The sequence below is a fragment of the Lutzomyia longipalpis genome, chromosome 2 (assembly GCF_024334085.1).
Source record: "Lutzomyia longipalpis isolate SR_M1_2022 chromosome 2, ASM2433408v1".
Lineage (NCBI taxonomy): Eukaryota > Metazoa > Arthropoda > Insecta > Diptera > Psychodidae > Lutzomyia > Lutzomyia longipalpis.
The window spans coordinates 19,165,407-19,184,496 of NC_074708.1; the positions used below are offsets into that span (position 1 = coordinate 19,165,407).

At 31.1% G+C, this 19,090-nt stretch overlaps 3 protein-coding genes across 3 annotated transcripts in view; 1 reads left to right on the top strand and 2 right to left on the bottom strand.

The window, feature by feature from the left end:
* LOC129789386 (beta-1,4-mannosyltransferase egh) overlaps positions 1–1,233 on the bottom strand; it is a 15,959-nt gene extending 14,726 nt beyond the window's left edge. The window contains exon 1 of the mRNA XM_055826181.1: positions 1,021–1,233. The gene's annotated coding sequence lies outside the window, so the exon portion shown is untranslated. The remainder of the gene's footprint in view (positions 1–1,020) is intronic.
* Positions 1–19,084, bottom strand: part of LOC129789315 (tolloid-like protein 2) — a gene marked incomplete in the record, with an annotated part of 26,201 nt that extends 7,117 nt beyond the window's left edge. The window contains 9 exon segments of the mRNA XM_055826076.1: positions 7,928–8,059; positions 8,141–8,250; positions 8,356–8,501; positions 9,744–9,841; positions 9,987–10,141; positions 11,515–11,689; positions 11,855–11,940; positions 13,830–14,039; positions 18,604–19,084. Of these exon segments, the coding sequence (XP_055682051.1) occupies positions 7,928–8,059; positions 8,141–8,250; positions 8,356–8,501; positions 9,744–9,841; positions 9,987–10,141; positions 11,515–11,689; positions 11,855–11,940; positions 13,830–14,039; positions 18,604–18,661 (1,170 nt within the window).
* Positions 1–19,090, top strand: part of LOC129789442 (uncharacterized) — an 885,568-nt gene that overhangs the window by 407,569 nt on the left and 458,909 nt on the right. The window lies entirely within an intron of this gene.

The window sequence follows — 19,090 nt, forward strand, 5'->3', positions numbered from 1 at the left end:
AATCTCGCAGATTAAGCCCCTGAGATGATTGCTTAATGAGTGGCTTAAAGAGGGCTTAAAAGAATTTGATGGTTTTTTTCTGTTTGTCTCTTGAAAAATCCACCAGAAAAGTGATTTTGCTCAATTTTTTTTTTCAATTTCGGAAAATTCTTGTAGGAAAATTCACAATTTTTCTGGAAAAATTGCATTAATTCGTTAGTGGAATCGTGGTATTAAGCTCCTCTGATGACGTGCTTAAGTTAGGCTGAAAGAGTGATTTTCACACAAAATAGTTTTTTGGGGCTTGTTTCGAAAAAAATTTCCGTAACTTTCCTATAATTTGGGAAAATCATACCAGAAAACTCGTGAAAATTGTTGCGTTGTACATGGTCGTGGTGAAAAGTGAAAGAATGAAAAAAAAATCACGTTAAATGTACGACATTTTTCTTAAAATTTCATTGTTTCTGCACTTTAAAATCAGCAAGTAAGTACACTTTTCAATTTTTTAAGTTCCAAAAAGTGCATCTGACAATCTCCAAACATCAAAATTTGAAAAATATACAATTTTTTAATCTGCATTAAAAATTTTAAAACCGACTTACAAATTGTAAGACCGACTTAAAAATTTTAAGACCGACTTACAAATTTTAAGACCGACTTACAAATTTTAAGTCAGACTTAAAAAAACTGACTTAAAACCTTAAGACCGACTTAAAAACCGACTTAAAATTTTAAGCCCGACTGAGTAGTGAATTCCACCCATCATTTCCATGAAAGAAAATTGCCTCGGCACAGTGACATCCATGCCAAATGTATATAGCTGAAAGAGAAGCCGCCCTTTGACAATTTGTCGTCATTTTATTTGGCCAAAAATTGCCGGCGACAAAATGTTCCGGAGAAAATTTGGAGAAATATTTTATCGGAGGGTTTGTGTTTTTAAAATCTATCAATGAAAATTAGGTCGAAATCTTCTTTTTTACACCCACTTTTCCCATCAAGGGAAAATGCTTCGAACACTTTCTCACACATTGTGAACCTCACCTTATTCACGCGTCAGTTTCGATACGATTTTCACACCCTTCACGATATAAATTTCATTAAATTCACTCAATTCACAGCCTACAGAGCCATTTTATAAGCAAATATTTCCATGATAAACACCTACTGCACTGCAAAATCTCCCATTTTCACTGAAAATGTACGATACTAATTTTTTTTCTTACAATGCTCCTCCGTACATAACTTGACTCTGCTGAAGATTTTGCATCATTTGTGACACATAAAACATATTCTTAAAATAGCCGTTTTTACACTATTGTTAACTGTGTTTTCTACACTGCTAAAAAATGGTTGGATACTTATTTTGTCGATTTTGTTATGTGCAACTTACAATGAAACTTTCATAAAAAAAATTGTTTTAAAGTTCAAAAACTAGTAGAATATTTTGTTAATTGCTATGGTTTTCATGTATCAAGGCATCACACTGGGAGATGACCTATGCGAATTTCTTGTAAGAACATTGTAGTAATACATAATTTCTTAGCTTCAAATTCTGTGCGACAAGTTGCATGCAATCGATACAACATCTTCCAGATCCGTAATAAAATGAATAAAACCAAAGATTCCATTAATAACTAGAAATTTATTTTAATAAATTATGAAATATATTTTTCTATAATAATAATTTGCTGACTTTTTGTTCTTATGAAAACATAACAAGAAAAATTTACGCTGCCGAACTTATAAATGTAAATTATTTACAAAAAATACATTTTTAAAATATTCTTTATCTTAATGAACATAAAACGATTTTGACAATAATGTCCAGCAACGTAGCCTTTTTCGCTTCTATCATCGAATGATTTTTTTTCAGTTAGAAAATAAAAATTAACATTAGGAAAAATTATCCACAAAGGTCAATGCGAAGTCATGATAATGACATCCGGTGCAGATTTCCGAATTTCTTCGCTACGCTGACTTCGCTTAGCTTCTTCCAACTTCTGAGCTTCCAAAGCTTTCATTTGGTGATGTTGACAGTGGTGATGGTGTGCTATTGGGGGTGGTGGCGGTGGACATCCTAGGTCACTCATTTCTAGGATATTCGCCACTGATGGAGCTGATGGCTGGTTCACTGGATTGTTTAGCTCATGGCCAATGTTCGACATAGCTGGTGGTGAATTATAGCCAAAGGTAGAAAATCGGATTTCACTAGAAGGAATCGGAGACTGCGTAACTTTGTTCCTAAAGATGGGTTGAAACAGGGACTCTCTATAAAATACAACAAACATAAAATCATTAATATGTATAATAAATTCATTGGAGGGGTAATATTTCTGTGTCATGTGCCGAATCGACAACTTTTAATTCTCGGATTAAGAAACAAAACAAATTCATTGTACCTAATTTACGGTATTGTACATAACATCTATGTATAAGAACAATAAAATGCAAATTCCATTCAGATTCATTATGTACACCTAGTGATAAGTTAATTAGAGATAATCCTTGTTTGAAGTTTAACCCACCATCAAGATTATATCCCTCACTTCTCTTTCGTGCAGTATATCCTGTATTATGTGTGTGACTAATTCTTGCAAATTTGCAAATTTATCTTAATGTCTTAATCTCGGATTTAAATATATGAATTTTTTTAAGTGAAAAAAAAGCGATCTAAAGAGATCAAAAAATTATTTTAATAATTTATCCGATTATCCGTTTCCTATACAAAATTTGCTTCATCTAAAAATTTAACTTTAAATTTAATAAATAAATCAGTCATTTAAGTGGAAATTTCAATCCATGTTAAATGAAATTATTGCAATATCCTTCTAGAAACACACAACCTAATCTTCATACATCAAGTTCGTTCAATTCACCACATGGTTTAATTTGTGATATATTCCTGAATAAGATCCTATTAGTTTAAATGGAATTAAAATCAGAATTTTAAATGAAAATCTTTGAATTTCATTTACTTATATGTGGTCTAGAAAAGTCATGTTTAATTTAAATCTGAGTTATGTTCCGCAAAGTTAATTCATAATATGTAGTGCATATATATGTATATAAGGTAAGTAGGTATACTAAATGGACCATCATTGTCCATATAACAAAATTTTTGGTTAATGGGGATTCTTTGTTCTGTGGAAGAGTTAATCTTCTTACCTCGTTTGGCAAGCAATATCACACATCCCCACACCATCGCTGCTATGACTTTCATCTTGGAGACTACTTGTTCTCTGAAAAATATATAGGTACAAAAAAAAATACCAAAGTAATTGTGAATAAAAGTTTTTACGATGTTAGAGACGGGATGAATTATTGTAAGCTCATCAAACTTACCCAACCAACGAGTACTTCGGGGTGTTTCATTTCACAGTGGGTCACACTCCCAGTTGAGGGAATTGGAACAATTTCGCGATAGTACCGATTTGAAATGTCTGGCGAGTCTAGAATGCGCCCAGTATTGCTGATAGCATCTACGCTCTTTCCGCGTGGCGAAGAAGTTGAAACAGCCAATTTCGATGACAGATTTTCTCGGGACTTTTTTATCGATTGTCGCTCTTCGGGCAGCTTTGTTGAGTGACGACCCAATTCGTCCAATTTGCTCTCTTTAGATTGTCGAATGTGTTCCTGCATAATAGACATAATTGATAAATAATTAAATATTATTAATTAATAGTTAATATAACTAGTATATGTAGGCTAGATTTAGAAGACGACAGCTCTTACTCAAGATTGTCAAGGAAGACTTTGATATTGGATTTCCATTAATAATTTAGCATTAATTCAAAATTTGTTTAAGCTAAGTGTGACTAATATAGGTCGCTAAATAGAACAAAAATACATATTTTATTATTCCTTATGTCACAGAAGAAAAATCTTCATTTTGAATGTGCCTATTTAATCCTGTATTTAAAAAGGTATGATCCAATAATGATGGACACTGTTCAGGAACAAAACGCAAAGATGTAAAAAATTAAAATAATGAAGTTAAAGTTTTATCAACATTTTATCAACTACGGTTTAAGACCGGTTAGTTTAGTAAAATATTTCTAATAAAACAATTAAATATGGAAAATTCCTCTCCTTTTCTCTCTCTTTACTTCGTCGGCTTCTTCCCAGATTTATGCCAAATTCATGGTACTTTGATGACGAAAACTTAAGTACTTAATGTTTACTACTATTACACTATATTCTTCAACATACATACATTTTTAGGATGATAAATTATTCTTTTAATTAACTCAATAAACAACCACCACGTTGCGAATGAAGGAATTGAATAAAATTAGAAAATTAATTTTACCAGTTTCAAGTAACAAAATAAATAAAACGTGAGTTTTTGGAACCTTAATGTATATCTCTGTATGCTTCGTTAGTAAAAATCAGTAAATAGATGGCAGAAACAAGGTGAAACTAGAGGGATATATAAAAGGATGTGTGAGTAATATAAAAATGAAATGAAATCTATACTGAGATGTGCCGAACAGAATACAAATATTGCAGAAATGGTTGTCTGGACTGGATCGTTAAGAGCATGGAAAATGGAGAGAGGGGGTGGGTATAAAGAGAAAAAAAAGTAGGAGAGAGGTTGTAGAATTATAACGAAATAATACGTGTATCCGCAGTAAAGAAATTATATTATGGGAATGGTAGAGGATAGAAAAAAAAAACTTTAACAAATATAATGAGAACTGGATGATGTGGAGAAAATCATTGAATGGAGTCCCTTCTTTCGCACATTATATGTAGCATGTGATGATTTTTTATTAGAGCACTATCATGAATGTGGTTTTGATATTCTTTAGAATAGCACAAGGAATAGTGATGATAAGAATTAGATATTTTTATGGTATATGTATTATGTATACCTACATATTATATACGTAAACTATTATGTAGGATATTCAATTTTGTTTACGATTCGAGTGCTTACACGTTTAACCAAACACATTGAATTCCCTAAAACATTTTCTAGCCGTATAATATTGTAATTTTCTTTCGCACTATAAAACAGGGTGGTGGTTGTAATTATTTTAAGTTGAATAACTTCAGATTTTCTTTATATACAAAATACTTGAGACGAAGAAGTAATATCTGCGTTAATTGTTATAAGGATAATATGCAAAAACTATTGTGAGTGGAAAAACCAATTGTTTTAAATTAATAGAGACGTTGTTAAACAAACGAGAAGCAAAACAATTCTTTACAAAAATATATTGCAATTACATAATAATATAAACTGTAGAAGATTTTAAGTGTGGAATGCATTTAATGGTAGGAATGATAGGTAGGGGACGTCGGGGCTAATAAAGTCACATAAGGGTTTAGAAAAAGCCTAAAATATCATATTTCCTAGCTAGATATAACAAAATGATCTGAGAAAGAGTTATAGAGCACTAAATCTCCTAAAGAAATGACCTAAACATTTCGCTTTATCTGTTTGGGAAATATGATATTTTGAGCTTTTTCTAAACCCTTAAGTGACTTTTTTAACCCCGCTCTCCCCTACTGATATATTTATCTATGTGTATTATAGTTATGAAGATTCTAGGTTTCACGGTATTACTATTATTTCTAACGATTAATTTTAATGAATTTCAGAAAAGGTTTTTAATGCCTGACCTAATTTTTACTGCATATAATAAAATTCTCAGTATATACCTAACCCGAATAAAATGTGAAGAAGCAGAACGTTTTTTTTAATTATTATTTTTGTATAGGTTCTTTATTTCTCTAATATTTTGATTCAAAATGAATGTTCACACGCGATTGGGGGCTCGTGTTACTGAATATCTAATAAAATCCTGATACATTTTTTCGATTTTGTAAAATTTAGTTTATTAAATGGGTTTATATATAATATTCTTATACATAGGGTGATCAGGATAATTCAAGAATTATGTAGCTCTATATACCCTCATTTTTTCCTCCTTTTTTTCTGACCACCCCATATGTAAAATGCTTGTTATTATCAGGATCGAATTTATACACGAAGAAGATATGAAAACTTTTATCAGATATAAGCATCCGGAATATTGTGACCCTTCGTTATGTATGAGGTTTTATATACAATCGATATTGTCACAAGTTTTCCATTAGTTATAAAATTTTTCAAAATTATATCATACAACAATGAGATATGGAATTTAAAAACAACTAAACACATCTACGAAATAATCGTATACCTATACTTATTTCGTATTTTATTATACCAAAGACTTTAGGGGTGAGTTAAAAAAAATATTACATTTTGTGTATAAATTAGAAGATAATTGATTTTTTATAAAATATGTTGCAAACCTTTAGCAATTTTCATAATAATATTTTGGCACTACGTTCCATATTAGGAACAGGGCCGGCCGCCCTATTACACAGAATATTGCAATTTTTTTTGAAGATTTGGTAAATAAAAATATGAATATACAAGTGGAGATATTCAGGAAAGTTATTTGAAATTGAAATTCGTTTCTCAACATTTTTTATGTATAGGACATTTTCTGATTTATGTTGATGAGGCATAATTTCCGTATTTTGCAATGACCACTTAATAATTTAAAACACATTAATTTGAAAGTTCCTAATTAATTTCCAAAACATATTATGGGACATACTGTTTGTATTGCAATTAATTGTAAGATTTTGTTAATTGTTAAGAAGTTTATTTTTTATTCTAAAAATAACTTATTCAATTAAAGTTTCCATAAATTCCGTTATCGACCATTCAAGGAAGTACACATGAAAACATATTTTTGGGTTAAAGTTGGAGAACAGATTCTATATGCTCACACAGAACATCGTTTGTCTCAAGGAAATAACATTATACTTCATTCTGCATGACGAGCCTTAAAAGCAATCTAAAACTTTTCAAATCCAGCAAAGAACTTAGATTGTGTCTTCTGTAGGAAAATTGTCTGGAATTTTGTAAGCTCTTGATGAGCCGTTTGCCCACTTTCCTACCTCATTTTCTCATTCTGTTTACACTGAAATCTCTTTAACATATAACTAACATTTCCCAACATGTAGTGTTAATTTACCCAAATTCTAACGAAAAAGCATCTGAGAGGAAGTCTATCATGGTCTTTCTCTCTGGGATATACTCTCTGTATTATAAGATGTTAAGCGGATGTTAAACAATTTTCAGTATACTAGTTGTGATGAGAAATTCTGGAAGAGTTTGTCCCGCGCGTGCAACCCCAAAAGTGTTACACAAAACTATAATATATGGCCTAAATATATGTATACAATGTACAATAAAATGAGGGAGCAAATGTAGTTATGTATGTAGTAAGTGTAATAGTGACAAAGCTTGATCAAGCTTCAGCTGCCATGCATTGAGTACAGCATAAGTTTGCCTTCTCTCGTTTCCGACCCTGGGTACCATACCAATGCACACTGATTGAAAGAGCAATATCCTGCTATATCGTGTACAGCATTATTGCTATATACTGAGAGAAACTTCTCATCTGAGAAGAACATGAGGTATATGTTTATAAAAAAAGGACCTCTGTATTGAGAGAGATTATACACTAGAATAGATAAAGTTTTTCCATATACTCTTAAAAAAGTTTTTTTTTTCGGATAACGAGTGAAAATTTTATTTTTAACGATGTTCATCTTTTACTACTATATAGTTTAGTGGTGAAAGATCTTATTGAGTATGTAGTTTAAAAACTTTGAACATTTTTTTGCTGTAACAAATAATTTTTTATGAGGAGAACGGGGAGTTTGGCCACTTTTGCATTCTGGATATCAATTCCATATGAAAAATTACTTTGTAGAAAATTTTCATCCTTTAATTTTCATGGTTTTTCTATAAAGTGGTGTTTTTCGATTTAGGTAGGTAATTGAAATATTTATCCTTGGAGAATCTTATTTTAAATAATTTACTTAGGATGTTTTTTTTTAATATTATTTAATCTTAAAAAAAAAAGATTTTACTTACCCTAATAATTTTGTGGTCTCGTATTAATTTTCTCAGACAACTGATCAAAAAGGCTGCAAACATTCCACCCAATATAAGGCCAAAGACTACAATAATGATGACAACGTGTTCCGATTGGCCTTCACTGTCTGTCTGTAGACAAAATTAAATTAATTGCTTAGACTATTATACAACTTGCATACATGCGTGAATCCAATATTGTGAAAATCTTACTGCGCATTCATCCTCATCCCATCGAAAGCGACAATTCACCCGACCGTTGCATCTCAGTGTGTCAGATATGCAAGTTGCATCTTCGCAATCATATTCATCATCCTCACATGCTGAATAGATTTCCAATGATAGGACGACAAGATATAAAATGAAATTGTTTCAATTGTCATCACAATAATAAAGAAGGTTCCTTCTCTTGCTGAAATTTATCTTACTTTCGCCTGCCGGTTTCTCTCGAAACGCCGTAAAAAGAATGGAAAACGTTGAATTTATAGCTGGTGGCTCTGCATAGAAGCGAATATGTAGTATGTTCTTGTTGGATGTGACAGAATCAGCAATTGAACCACAGAAATTCTTTATCCTATGGCAAAGGATGGATATATTGAAAAATATACTTCATTTATTTTTTTTTTAAATTTGCTTACATTAAAAAAAATATTTAAAAAAATTGGTAGCGAATTATGTGGGGATAAAGATTTAAGCAAGTACTATAAAAACAATTCTTGTGTAGTCTCTCTGATTTTTTGTATTATTAATTGTAAAAAAAAATTAATGTTCAAAAATCTCTTTAATTTTGAATCTTTTTTGAACCTCTCTTAGTTTTCATTGTGCTTCTAAACAATTTTGTTTAAAGACAGAAATAGGGATTAATTCAAAGATAACAACAACAACAACAACAACAACACACATAGCCATTTGTCCCATTACTGGGATTGGCTTCTCACACACAAATTTTGGCTTTGATTTTTTAATGACCGGCTGCCGCCTGACGTCAACATCAGAGAGGCATTTTTGTTGCATTGTGACTTTGTGTTAGGAATATTCCTCATTCATAAGTTTTTATCACAAGCAACGGTGCAGAGCAGTCAATATCAGTTCAAGAGTTGCCTCTCGTTGTAATATTGCACTGGTGGGAACGAGTGGGGGCATTCCTGACCGAATGAGATCTTTTTTCATATCTGCATTACAGCCAATCGAACACCACCGAGCCTCGAACCCGCCGACCCTCCCAGGGACAGAGCAAACGGACACTGGGACCGTCTGCTTTGCCACTGCTCTACTGGGCCGACTATTAATTGAAAGATATTATGTGTAATTTCCATTTGAAATGGAAAGTAATTTCATTAAAGTTCTCTGTCATGAACAATCTTAGACTTCATAAAGTTGTAGGGAATTTATCAGAAAGCAGGTGGTTTTTTTTCTCAAGGAAATTTGTTTTTCTACCATTCCAAATTTTCTTGACTAATTAAATTGTTTTTTTTTTTCAATTCATGGAGGTTGCTTTTGTTAGTGATAATCATGTTTAATTTATATATTTGCATTATTTTGTCGAATTTCGGTGCAAGCTAAACCGAAAAAGATAGACATTTTTTATTCGATCTTCCAGATTTAACTTTATTTTATATTATTTAACGGTATTATCAAACAAAACTTCTTTGAATTTTTTTTTATGACTTTTCATAAGAAGCAATGAAAAATAATCACCAAACATGAGTAACATGCATTTCTCTTATGTTATTTGCTTTGATATGTTCCTTAACTCATGAATCTTGGTTTCAATTCAAAAGTAATATAGTAATGAAGTAAAATGCAAAATATTTACCGGCTTGGGATGTCTGTTTTCTCTCCAAATACATCAACGAAATTGTTGTCACAATCATTAGGTTTCTCTAATTTGAATTTTTGAAAAGCCAGTTGAATCTGTTAATGAAAACCAAATTGATAATTAATAATCTATTTATTTCCTCTGGGGGTATTTACGTACGTTTAGGTTTAAATTTTGTTTAGACATATGTACATACATACATAAATAATATAAGTGGCAGGATATGTCTAAAATACTAACCTTCCAACCATCCCATACACGTATCACCCACATACAATCTAATGGTAAGTTGTGCTCCATGGAGATTTGCATTTTCTCAGTGGGTATATCTGTCCGATTAACCCATCCTTCGTACCCACCCACCTCTAACCGGCAGTTTGAATCATCATAAATAGCTATTTTGGGATAGAACACGGAAGACGATTAAGTCAGGATATTAGTAAATCTTCTGAACAGTTGGGCTTTCAAATAGACACATATATACGTAATATATGTAATATATATTACACATATATAATGTAAGTACATTTATATAAATATTGCACATATATATATATAAATGTATGACCTTCTAATGGAGAATTGCTCAAATGATTTGATATATTTAGTATGTTGTAAGTGGTTATCTTCTTGTATACATTCTAATAGAGACCACCCAGGGAATATGTATATCGAGATGCCACATTATATCAATATATATAGTACACATACGACCAAGACTAGGCTATGAGGAAAGTCAAGTCGAGAAATTTATTGAAGCACTTTCCACGACCAACATTTTTCTCTTACAAACGTCCCATATCATCTTTAGACAGCAGTGTATATAGTGGTAGGATACACATAGCCAAATGGGGTGAAAGGACATCATCTGAATATTCAATATTTTATATGTCACATATACTACTTTCGACTTATGAATAAATTATTTATACATATCTTGTACATACAAACATACATACATAATGTACAGTGATAATATCTAATACATTATGTACGGCTATACAAGCCATGACAATATTTCCCCATACAGCTTTCACAAGCATTTTGATTTTTGAATCAGGAAATTAAAGTGTACCATATACTGAGCATACCATAAATTTACAAAGTAGATAATTTCAATTGTCTGTAGCGTCTGTACAATCAATACATTCCAAAAATTATCGTTTTAATGGTTAATGTATAGTTGGTCTGAAATTTTGGTTAATCTGATAGCTATCTTATAGGTAATCATCAACCATATGTATCAACATTACATGTTCTAGGATTTTATAAAACTAAACTTTTGACTTTTTCTTCATTAGAACAAAACTATATTGGAATTATATATATTTTTTAATTTACTACGAATGTTTTATTATTAACAAAAGGTTCAATTTAATTAAAAGATTTATTGCAAACTGCATAGCTTCATTATATTTTTAAAAGTATATTTTCTAATTCACGACTTTATCGTATACATTATCGAAATACATTTCATATATTGAATGCATTGTATAGGTATTAAGAAAATCCCTGAAAGGCCCGGAAGTCTATATAACTAGGTATATTAAGGAGCGAGTTGAGTGAGAAAAATGTTGACAATACAATCCTTAATTTTTATGAATGTGAAACGCTTCATGATTTTATGGAAGGCAACATCTCATACATGTACATATATTTTTATGGGTGAAGTGTCGTTGGTAGAAAACGGCTCCATTTTGTGATACAATAAAACAAATACATATTTTTATATATAATATAACAGAATATAAATGAGAAATATACTTACAGCTTGTTGGACGTGGGATGTATTCATAAACGGCAACAAAACCCGCATATTCGATATTTTCGTCAGAATGAAAGTGAAGCCACAATTGGCGCTCCCTCGATGTGACCATTGGTGGAAAATCAGTTCCACAGTATTGCCCAATCAAGCTGGAAAAGCCATGACCTCCGTCTCTTATCTACCAAAGGAAACCCGATAGAAAAATGTTGAATTTTTTTTCAATGTTTCATTTTTTGTTGTAATATTTTCTTTGGTTTATGTATAAAATATTCATGAAATGTTCTCAATTTTCAATCCTTAGCCAATTATGTACTTCAAAAGTGATGACTGTCTAATTACTTACCTCTAAGAAATCAAATTTACAATCTTCTGACGGTTCTATATTGAAGTAATCTCTAAAATCTAGTCGTATCAGAAACCCCACAGGAGCTGCAAAAGAAATTTTGTTAATTATTTTATGAAATACCTATCAATTAAGACAAAATGACAACTCAGAATTATTGAAAATTGGTCTTTGAAAATAACAAAGGAATAAACTTGAAGTGACGACAATTTTATTTCGTTTGTGAGCTTTTTTTTTTAATGTCTGTAAAATCATAATATTGATACATTATTAGTTGCGATGTATTAAGGCAGAAAAGTTAGTAAATCATACTGGCACTCGATGAATGAAACGTTAACCTGACCTTGTTTAATCGAAACCTCGTAAAACCCTATCTATATAGGAATAAATAATAATATTTTTTCTCTAAGCAACATTATGTACACGTAACTAATATGTTGTTATCATAATTTGGAAATGCAGCCTGTCTTTTATAAGTATGGTTTATCAAATAAAGTTAAACAAAAATCACGTTCAAATGCAACGTTCCGAGATATCGCTTTTGCGCCTGTGTAAACTTTCACGGAGCTTGCATTATATTGAGATAAATATATGAGAACAAACATTAATTACATATTTATAATGTCCTAGGATTTCGTGTTACGAATAGATAAATAAATATCTGCAGTTTAAATCTCATTTAGTATTTGCTATAGCTTGTGGACAATATGAACTATATAGAAGAAAAGTTAAATGAGAACAATAAATTAGAACACAGGGTTATTTGGTTTAATTGGGCACCTGCTGCTTTTAGTATTTTAGTGCCCTTTAATTATCATATAAATATGTATAATGTATATAAATATTATGTACATGTGTACATTATGTAAATTGTCATGAGAGATAAAATAAATCTATGTATATAGCCTTATTTGGACATAAGAACATTATAAAGGAATACCTACAGGAATTTTCAGAATATAAGAATATTGAAGTCTTTAGTAAGAAAAAAAGTTTAGTTGTTTGTCGCTACGAAAAATTAATGCGAATGTTTTGAATCATTAAAAGAGGGACAAAAGAGGCAATAGCCGTGCATATTTTAGTATTTTGAGTGAATTTTTTGGTTTTTGTTTTTCTATTTGATAACAGTGAAAATCGGTGAGTTTTTTTTGGCGATTTTTTAAAATTATTTTTAATTCTCTAAAAAATATAATTGCTAGTTAAAATTGCTTCCTCAAGTCAACTCCACACCCATGACTGAATATCCTCCTTTCCTTACTCGTGATTGGGGACACGGTCTAACTACATAATATTAATAAATATTAATGAAAATTGGGACAAAAAGTCTCAGTTCGAAAAAACGACCCTATTTTACTCAAAACAGGACAACATATCCCGTGTGAATGTGCACATGTGTGTGGCTGTGTTGTGTATCCTGTTATACACTCGGCCGACAACTTTACCTGGCACAAGCAGTGGATTTCCCTTTTCTCATTATATGCCCGGAAGCAATGAAACCATCATATAAGCATCTGCTGATATGTACACGTATCATAATCAACAATTCTTGTATCGTCTGCTTTACGAGGATATATTCATGGCATATGCTAGAGAAAACTCATATTTTCACTAGAATGAAGGAGAGAATTTTTTAGAATCCCTCGGGGCTAAGTGAAATGTTTTTTTTTGCTCATATATGTACTTAGATGAAAGTATCGCTCTTCGTTTTCTTGTCATGAGAAAATATAAAAGAAATTGTGGCGTCACCATGAAATAACTTTAATACCGACAGTCCAAAAGCTTTTACACTTATGTCGCAACTTATTTCATGCTGTAAGTACACATACCTATACTCTTAAAATTTTATGTTATAAAAATAAGAAGGAAGGAAAGAGATAAAGAGGATGTTTGAGAAAAGAAAAGTCGTGACCACCGTAACATATTTTTTCAATTCTAAATATAGGGAGAAAACTCACAAATAAGATAAAAAACTTACCTTCGAGAACAACAACACAGTCGGTTTTATTTGGATAATTGCCTGGATAGGCTGGACTGTAGAGTGTTTTTGCTTCTGGGTCTCCAATCACAAAGGTTTCGCAGACAGCTAAACTGGAAGTGCTTGCATATTCTGGTGGAACGGCTCGTTTCGTCTTGCTTATCATACTGACCACGTCAACCTTGTCTTTGCGTAGTAAATGACATGTCACTGAAATATAAATTCTCTATTAATATCTTTCATACATAATAGCCAGTTCAGATTATAGGTATGTTTCTCTTTTTCATTAACATATAGTTTGTCTCTAGTCAAAACTTGTAGTTTTAGAACATAATGGCGCTGGTGTATATCAATACTGTATTTTGCTAAAATAGTTTTGTTTAAAAAACCTCCGAAGTGAAGTTAAATAATACCGGACTGTAAAGCTATGAAACTGGATTTTTGCATATTTGAAGACTCAAACTTTCTGCATTAGTGAAGTTGCAATCAGATTGTTCTTTTCTTTATTATATTTTTCGTGTACCGGCAAGATATAGTGAGCAAAAAATTTTCTTTGTGCTTTTCATTATATGTACCTATTAGGTCGAGAAAATGTAGGGTATTATTTTCCCTAATATAATTTTATGACATGGAGATTTTATAGTGAACTTGTAACTTTATTTTAAACAATACCCTTTAAGTAGGGTAACATCTGTCACAAAAAGTATGTGTCAACCTACCAAAAAAAAAGTTAAGAGAAATTATCTCTACAATGACTTTAACTATTTCGTAGATGTATGTATAGGTATTACTAAGATTTTTTATAAGAAAAGGTCGTAGAAAAGGCTACACAAAAACTAAACTAAAAATTAGAAAAGGCTTCTTGAAAAATGTTATTAAAAAATCAGTCAAAAATGAATTCTAGTCCTTCAAATCGGAAGGCGTGGGAATAAAAAAGGAAATCTTAATATCGAGGGTTGGAAAATACACTATACTAAGTCGAGTTAGTATAGTATATTTTTAACGCATTTTTCGATAGCTTTTGATGTCCTTCATCTTCCCTCAAAAGGACAAATTCGAATATTTGTTCCCTACAAAGTTACAGCGAAAACTGTAAAAATTTTTACATAAGAAGCAATGTAAATCTCAAACTTCAAATCGCTCTCCTGAAAATCAACAAAAATGAGTTAGTATAGTATATTTTCCAACCCTCGATATATAAAGCTGAAAAGTTTGTTTGTTTGTTTGTGGCACATGAACTCCTCCTAAACGGCTGGGCCGATCTTGATGAAATTTGGTATGGGGGTAGGGAGGGTCAATACGAGTTGCAAGCGCTATATGGGATTCCGCCCCAACCCCCCTTTGTAGCGCCCCCACGGAAAAATTGATTTTTCCCATTTTCTACCTGCTGAAGGGTCAGATAACGGGATTTTTTTATTTTATAAATTTTCCAGGGTACCGTATTATTCATCCCCCTGCTAATATACGCCCCCCATTTATAGCTTAAAATGAAATTTGCTCACACGTGATTGGGGGCTCGGGTTGACTAGTATATTTATATAAAAGTTGAAATACAAAAAGCTTTTCAAAATCACTTTTCTACTGAATCTTATAGAATCAACTGGAACTCACTTACAATTAGACTTGAAAAACTACATATATAAATGTTGATTAATGAATTTTTTTTTTCTAATTTTACCATATTCAAAAAGTTTGTAGTTTATTAAAACGTAAATGAAATTTGCATTACATTATCTGACATATTAATCAATAATAATATTTTAATAAATTTCGTACGTTTGTTTTTTGATAATATGCACATCATAATATCCATTTATACTATTTATTCCATTTATAATCCAAATAATTGATATATATTCTGAAGTGCGTACAGTACAAATTACTGTACATATTTACATTAGTGCATTATATAGCTTATTTTTGTTGTTTTCATTGCCTGTTATAAAGTAGGGGAACGTGGCCCAATTCGGACCGCCGCCCAATTGCGACCTCCCCTTTTTCTCGTAAATGACGAAATATTATAAAATTAGTTTCACTACATTATGAAGATATTATAGTAAGGTAATGTTAGCGCCTAAAATAAATTAATTTGGCATACAACAGGACTAATAAAAAATCAAAATTCATTTTCAGCACTTGGCCGACATTTTCTGATTTTAGAAACGAAGTTGATATGAGTTTTTTTCCCACTATTATGTCTCATATTATGCCGCGATTCTGTAGCTTAGAGGGTCTAGATTATTACTTGATTTACAATTTTTTGAAAGATTTTAGGTATTTTAAGTAATTAAGTGAAAATGTAATACATGCAAAATGGTCTAATTGCGACCCCCAAAATGTTTCAATTCGGACCGTCTGTTTCCACCACTCACCACGGTGAAGCTGTCGCGCATGCGTGTAGTGGTGTGGAAGTGTCTCTCTCACACAGACCGCGCTGTGTTTTGATTCCAGGAAAATCATTATTTTTTTACGTTTCTTGGAAGTTTTTTCGCAGTGAAAATGTTCCTAACGCCAAAGGGGAGTGTAGTTAGTGTAATTTACGCATTCCTCAGAAGAATTTTCGTGGATTTTCTGCGAATTACGTCAGTGAGTGCGCAATTGTCTGTGTGTGTGAAATTCCGTGTAGTCACCTCAAGGGCGAAATGTCAAAACAAATGTGGGGAAAATTGAAAATAAATTCTTGATTTTCCGGCTTTTCCGTGTAATTCATGGCGTTTTTCCTATTTATAGTAGTGATAAAAGTGATCTACTAGTGAAAAACTCACAAATTACGGCAAAAACAGGGGGTCGCAATTGGAACACTCGGGGGGTCGCAATTAGAACACCGTGGTGAAAAAGTGCAATTTTAGCAACTTTTTTTAATTCGACTATTACTCAGAACAGGTAAGAGTTAGAATGTTTGCATCTATAGAACAAAGTTAGCTTATTAAATGACCTTTCCAATGGTACCAAACTTGGAAAGATTTAATTCATTTTAATATGACTTTTTTCAATCCTCCTGAAACAGAATTTAGGGGGTCGCAATTGGGCCACGTTCCCCTATATAATAAATTGTTATATACATAAATTCAATTTAATGACAATGATATGAAGTGCCTATATTTCAGTTTTTGCAACATAAAAAAATTATTAAAAATATGCAGCAGATAATATTAACCACTGTCATTGTTATTTTCAATTTTTTAGGCGTTTTGTATGTAATTTACCGGTATAAAAGTAAAGGGACTGTGGGTGTTGTCAGTACGATTAGAGAGTATAAAGAGTATTTCCGAAATAAATTTAGTTTTAGAGTGGAGCTTAATGAAAAGTCATACTTTTGGAAGTTTGTTATTTAAGGCCTAGATCAGTCAGAATATGTTTTAGCTGACGATTTATAAGACGTACTCAGCATGAATAAATAATTACTTTCAACTATAACTTCTAAACATAGTGCCTTAAAGAAAATAAATTTACTTTTAAAGTTTAACAATCGTGAATTTGTAATATCCTACCAATAAAAATCTGATTTTCGTTTCTCTTTAAATACATAATTCATCTGTTATACAGATAATATTATAATAGCAAAGCAAAGGCTTTTGAAATAAATGGGATATAAATGGTACATAAGAAAACAAAAGGCAAAAACTCATGAAAGAGAAGGTTGAAACAATTGAATTTCTTGCAGTATTCTATTTACACACTTTGAGGCTAACATCTAAACGAGAAACTATGTACATAATATGTTTCTTATTCATAAGATATACATACTATATACATAAAATAAACAAAAGTATAACTTTTACCCAGATGCTCATTAATTTAGACATAGAATAACCTGAGGCTCCTTGTTAACACCAATATGTAAATATTAAGTAAAATTCTAAGTTTTTATGTAAGACTTTCTTTTTATGAAATTGGTCAAGAGCCCTTAGTATTCTTTCTAAAAAAAGCTACTACATTCAAAACAAAATATCACAGCTAAAAAAACTAGCAAAAATCTATGTAAATCATGCGCTTTAGTTTTTTCGCCCAAATATGGTGTTTGAAGTTACAAGTGCAACGATTGAGGAAAATGGGATAAAAATCAATTTCTCTTTGAGATAGCAAAATATGGTCTCGGGCGAATTCATAGAATATGAAATTTCCCTTGATATTGATTGTGGTTAAACACTTTCGACAATCTTTCAATCAAGTCAAAAATTTATTTCTACCACAATTTTATCTTTTAGGTCCAGGTTACCCTACATAACGAACCACTATGTTAAATATATATTGATTATTTATATGATATGAATATTTATCCGTACTTTCATAGTTCAATTTCAAAAGTAATTTAGTCTATTTTTTGGACAAAAAAATACTCATGTGTTGTCTGACTTTATTACCTGTTAGTTATGGTAATTTTTACGTATTTATAATATTTTTATAAAAGTACTTAAGTAGATTTAAATGGGCAGTGAAAAAAAATCAATCTAATGCAGATTTTGATCATGCTAAATATAAAAAGTACCTATATAAAAAACCTTTATTCTGAATGATACCATCTGAAATGTAGACACATGTAATATGATGTCTATTTATTCTATTTATTATATACTGACAATAAGAATATAAGGATTTGAAAAGCAATGAATTGAATTATTTTCGTCTACTACACTACGTCTTTTTGATGATGTCTTTTCTTTTGTGTTGTGTTACAAAAAGAGAAATATTTACCTATGTAAATATATATTTCTACAATAATGTTTCAAAGTAAAAGATACTACATACATTATATGTAATTAAATTTTCTTACCTGAATTAATACTGAGTCTGGAGAGTATGACTAAAACCAACCATATTTCAAACGTCATTTTCCAGCTGCAATATTGTTACATTCTATCATATTTCTACACGATTATGTTCATTTTTTTAATGTTTGTTTTTACTTTGTTAATTTGTTTAACCAGTCACACTAACTTCTCACCATTATATGCTCGATAATAGTGAGCATGGCTATTTTTTTTATTTTACACAAAATTGGTCGATAGAACATCATTATAAAATTCACAGACAAATAATTTATGTTTTAATAGTGAAAGTTTTCTTTTAATAAACTAATACAAACTCTGCTAATTAATAGATATGCCACTATAGAGCGTCGAAATGAATACATATTGACTGTCAGTAAGACGACATCTTCGCTGGGATTCATTAAATTCTATTCTTAGCTTTAAGGTCATTTTTATAGTAAATGTATTATTGAAAACATATTTCGGTATTTTGTGGTTGTTCACATGGTT